The sequence below is a fragment of the Silene latifolia genome, chromosome 11 (genome assembly GCF_048544455.1).
Source record: "Silene latifolia isolate original U9 population chromosome 11, ASM4854445v1, whole genome shotgun sequence".
Taxonomy (NCBI): domain Eukaryota; kingdom Viridiplantae; phylum Streptophyta; class Magnoliopsida; order Caryophyllales; family Caryophyllaceae; genus Silene; species Silene latifolia.
The window spans coordinates 9,655,255-9,660,356 of NC_133536.1; the positions used below are offsets into that span (position 1 = coordinate 9,655,255).

General features: G+C 45.4%; 1 protein-coding gene across 1 annotated transcript; it reads right to left on the reverse strand.

Moving 5' to 3' along the window:
* Positions 1-2,951: 2,951 nt before the first annotated feature.
* LOC141612882 (uncharacterized) lies at positions 2,952-3,758 on the reverse strand. Its single transcript, XM_074431630.1, has one exon. The coding sequence runs from the start codon at positions 3,756-3,758 to the stop codon at positions 2,952-2,954; it is 807 nt and encodes a 268-aa protein (XP_074287731.1).
* Positions 3,759-5,102: the final 1,344 nt, after the last annotated feature.

A 5,102-nucleotide genomic window follows, 5' to 3' on the forward strand; every position in this document is an offset into this window, starting at 1 on the left:
GGATTGATTGGGCGACTGCCTTTATCAACACTTCCCGACCCGCCTTCGAAAACAACTGCCCTTTCCATCCTTGTAATTTCTTCCCCAATTTGTCACGCACCACATTCGCTACCACACTCCTAGAATGACCAACTGTTGTAGCAAGTCCCAGATATCGGTCCTGGCCATCCACCATTCGAACCCCCAACACTTGAGTAACCCCCTCTTTATCTCTTTCACGAGTTCCTCGGCTAAAAGAAACCGTAGTTTTGTCAAAGTTAATCACCTGTCCCGAGGCCCTAGCATAATCGTTTAGGATCTCCTTCACCTCAGTAGCTTCGTCCATTTTGGCCTTGACAAAGAAAATACTATCATCCGCAAAAAGTAGATGTGTTACCGTAGGCGATTGAGGAGCGATCCTTATTCCATGTATAGACCCCATTTCCGCAGCTCGTCTCATTAAACTTGATAAAACTTCCGCGCACAGTATAAAGAGATAAGGTGATAGAGGGTCACCTTGTCGAAGTCCTCGCTCGGGTCGAAACTCGTCAGAGGGAGTACCATTGATAAGGATAGAAAAACTAACAGATGTCACACAATGCATCACTCTATCTACCCAACCTGTATCAAACCCCATCCGGATCAAAACCCGCTCCAAAAAATTCCACTCCACTCTATCATATGCTTTAGACATGTCAAGTTTGAGCGCCATAAATCCGTTTTTATGCTTGGAATTTTTCATGAAATGGAACATTTCGAAAGCTACTAATATATTATCCGTGATGAGGCGACCCGGTGTAAAGGCACTTTGATTTCCCGACACAATTTCACCCAAGAAAATTTTCAGTTGGTTAGCTAGAACCTTCGACACCAATTTATAAATGACATTACATAAACTTATGGGACGAAAATCGGTCATTTTATCCGGTGCCTTTTTCTTTGGGATTAAAACAATATGAGTTTTATTAATACCTGTCGGAAATGGAGCCCCTCACAAGATACCAAGAACCGTTCGAGTAACCGCTGCCCCACTATATGCCAATAGGTCTGATAGAAGAGCCCATTCATGCCATCCGGACCGGGAGCTTTTAGGGGATGCATCTGGTTTAGCGCGGTCACGACCTCCTCTTCCGTATAATCACCCCGAAGTAGGGCATTCATGTTTCCCGTAACTCTCCCTGCCACTCCATCAAGTAAATGTTCAAAATATGCCGGCTGCCTAGAGGCAAAAACGTCCTCAAAATACTCCATTGCCACCCTGGAAATGTCATCCCGGCCCTCCCAAACACGCCCCTCATTATCCACCAGACGTGCAATGTGATTCTTCTGCTTTCTCTGACTCGCTTTTCGGTGAAAGAACTTTGTATTTCGATCTCCTTCTTTAAGCCAAATTGCCCGGGACCTTTGTCTCCAAAAAAGTTCCTCTTGTTTGAGCAGCTCCGCAATCTCTTTAACCAATCCCCGTCTCTCCTTAACCGCACCCCTCGATCTTCCCCCCGCATTCAGCACCTCAAGCCGTCTTCGTTTCTTCTTTAAATCACGTATCACCTTCCCTATACTTGTACCCTTCCACTTCTGCAAGTCCTCCGCACACTGAGCTAACAGCTCCACCAAATCCGTCCCTCCTTTCTCCCACGCTTCCTGAACCACCCCCTCACACCCATCCGCTCCAACCCACAATTGTTCGAACCGGAACAGCTTCCCTTGTGCCTGCTCTTCACGCCTTCTTTGTGCCAACCGTAGCAAGATTGGAGCATGGTCTAACCACTCCCGCTCCAAGTGGATAAGCTTCGCCCTCGGAAATAAATCAATCCAAGCCTCATTGCATAGAGCCCTATCAATTCGGCTTTGTCTATTATCTTCCTCCGCTTGCCCATTATCGTAGGTGAACATATACCCCTCAAAATCGACATCCCTTAACCCACAATCGTCCACTGCCTCCCTGAAATTATTCATTTGCCATTGAGCCCGTACACCCCATTTCATCTCAGTCACAAAGAGCACCTCATTCAAATCCCCTATACACACCCATGGGCCCTCATATTGCGAACCAAGCTCCCTAAGAAGCTCCCACGAGAGGTGTCTCTCTGTAACATTTGGCCACCCATAAAACCCCATTGCACGCCAGGTCCCTTCTTCTCCCTGAATCTCAAAATCCATATGGTGAACCGATGCTGAACGAAAATTACATTATATATGCTTCTTCCACATAAAGGCTAGCCCCTCAGACCTCCCAACACTATCCACTTCCATTCCCTCATACTCATCAAAGCTAGCCCTGACTCTCCTAAACTCTTCACCGCTTAGCTTGGTCTCGGAGAGAAAGACCAAGGCGGGGGCCTCCTTCCGTAATAAATTACGGAGTCCACTAACTGCAGAGGGGTTGCCCAGCCCCCTGCAGTTGAGGCTTAAAAGACTCATTGGGCCCGGCGGGGTTGAGTGCCCTCAACCTCCGCCTCAGATGAACTCACATCCATGATTTTTCGACATTTGAAAACTCCTCCCTCCCGCCCTTCAGTCCCCAGCTCCCCACCCCTTCTTTTCTCCCCTACCTGTGCCAAAATAACCTCCCTCCCAACTGGTTCATTGGTATTTGGCTCCCTACTCTTCCTCGTCCACTTTCTGCCCTCCCCTTTCCCCTTCTTTCCCTCCCCGCTGTGTGCTGCCCCCTTCGCACCAGCATTCTCCTCCTCTTCCTGCTGTTCGACCCTCTCATCAACACCCCTGCCCTCCAAGTGCATCTCCCCTCCTCCCCCCGAGTGCCCTGTAATTTCCCCACACTCCTCCAGAATAGTTCCCCCTTCTCCTGTCCCTTTCTCCTTCCTATTCTTCTCTGCCTCATCACCTCTGCCCCTTGATTCAGTAATGCCTTCACTGAAACCCTCCCTACTCCTTCCTCGTGTTCTCGTTTTAATGGAGATGCTTTGTAACTTCGCTATCATGCTCGACACTGCCTCTTCCTCACTTCGCCTCTACTCCTCTTCAAAATCTCCAAACAAAACCCTCGCCTTTGAATGATCCACCTCCGCCATAGTTTTTACTACCCTCCGTGGTGAAGCTCTCAAATTTTCACTGAAGCGAAGCTCCCCTTCCTCATATGGCCCATCCTCGCAGTCTTTTTCTCCATGACCTAGCACCCCACATCCATAACAAAATATAGGGAGTATTTCATACTTAACCTCAAACTCTACTTTCTCCCCCTTTGCTAGTGTAATCTTCACTGAATCACGCAATGGAGAACGTACATCGTGTAAAACCCTGACCCGAACCGCTCTTTCGACTTCTGGTAACGGAGCTTCATCCACACCCACATAACGACCCAACTGCATCCCTAACCTGCGTATATTTTCGAGATTCGAACGTCCCCTCAATGGCAAATCATAAACCCTAGCCCAGAATGGAACATGAAATAGCGGCGTATCTGACACTCTCCCATCGCTAATAGGATCGTTAAAACACCAAATAAACTTATCGAAATGCCACGGTTGTCCATTGACAACCTTTGCTTTATCGGCCTCTAGTTCGAACTTAAATATGAAAATTTTATTCTTAACGTCAATGAGATTCCCGACTACATTACCTTTTGGGTTCCAAAGCTTCGTCATGGTGTCAATGGCCGCCCGTGCATTTATCGCCTTCGACGTCCAAATTCTTCCAACCAATATAGCATTAGTTTTGTCAATATCCGTCCTCTCGTCCCCCACATCCCATACAAATTCCTCCTCCTGACCCATAATTCCTTTGCCCTTCCTGTGTCTCAATTCAGAGCTTGATGTCATGTCGTATCTTAGAGAAAAGCCTATCCCGTAGCCAACGAATAGAGTAGAAACCACCACGAGAAGCGTAGATGATCCCTCGAATAAAAGGATGACCCTAAAGACGACGATTAGACGGAGGCTCTCATAGAAACCCTAGAGAGATTCGTTGTTCTTTTTTACCTATTTCTACTTCTGATTTCTTGGATTATTCTTGAATCCTTACCAAGACTATTAGGCTCATCTCAATGTACTCGCTTCTGATATCCTCCTATGAGTTCGATTTCACAACGCGAAGAACTCTCTGCACACTCAACTAAAGCTTTGGGAATAATAGCATTGATATATGCTTCGTCTGAAAAGAGAATGAGCTTCTCCAAAACCCGGGCACTTCTTAGCAACCATGTCACAAGATCCAACGTTCGTTGGTTGAATTGAATAACAATCATACGCAACTCCAAGTGCTTCACATGTTCGACTAGCCCAAACTTAGCTTCAGGATCCCAAATAAAATCATAAAAATTTGTTCCATAAAATTGTAAGACTAGATTATCTAAATTGGGACAATGCAGCATTTTTTGTTCAAATATTGCTTTAAATATTTCGGAACTCAAATCTAACGTAAGATGAGTCCAACTAGGGAAGATCATCTTGGTAGTACTATTGTAGAGCTTCGTCGTTGCACCACCACTGAGTACAAGCGACTTGACGTTGGGAATCAAATCGAACATCCGCATTGACAAAAAGCTACCATCAAAGTACAAGTACTCCAATGTTGGTGCATCAATAATAATCTATATAAAATCACGAGAACTCCTAGCGAGAAAATGAGATATACGTAAACGCTTTAAATTCTTACTCGTTATTGACGGGCCTTTGTTACTCGTTGGAGTAGTTTCAATACGGAAGGACAAGTCTTCGATTAATGGGCAACAGTTTAATAGCCATTCCAATATTCCATAATCAACCACACCTAGTTTTACCTTCTTCAGATTTGGAAGATTTATTGGATGCGAAACGAACTGATCGAACTCATGAAAATAAATATAATCCAAGTTAAGGGATACCATCGAATGAATTTGAAAAATGCTTGGTGAAAACACCTTTTCACCCTGGAGACAACGAGTACCATATGATTTAAACTCGACGTGTTAGAAATTACGAGCACGTAGTCGACGACCCCATGAATTTAAGATCGGCCTTATTATACAAGGTTCTTCAAAAAGGGTCTCGTGAAGATGAATACGAAAAGTGTTGGTAGAGGGTGTGGTGAATATGGTGAAAAGTTTATCAAGGATTTTCCAAAACTCGGTAACATTGTACGGATGGTGCGCTGAGGAAAGATCTATGGAGAAAGTAGAGTCGTAA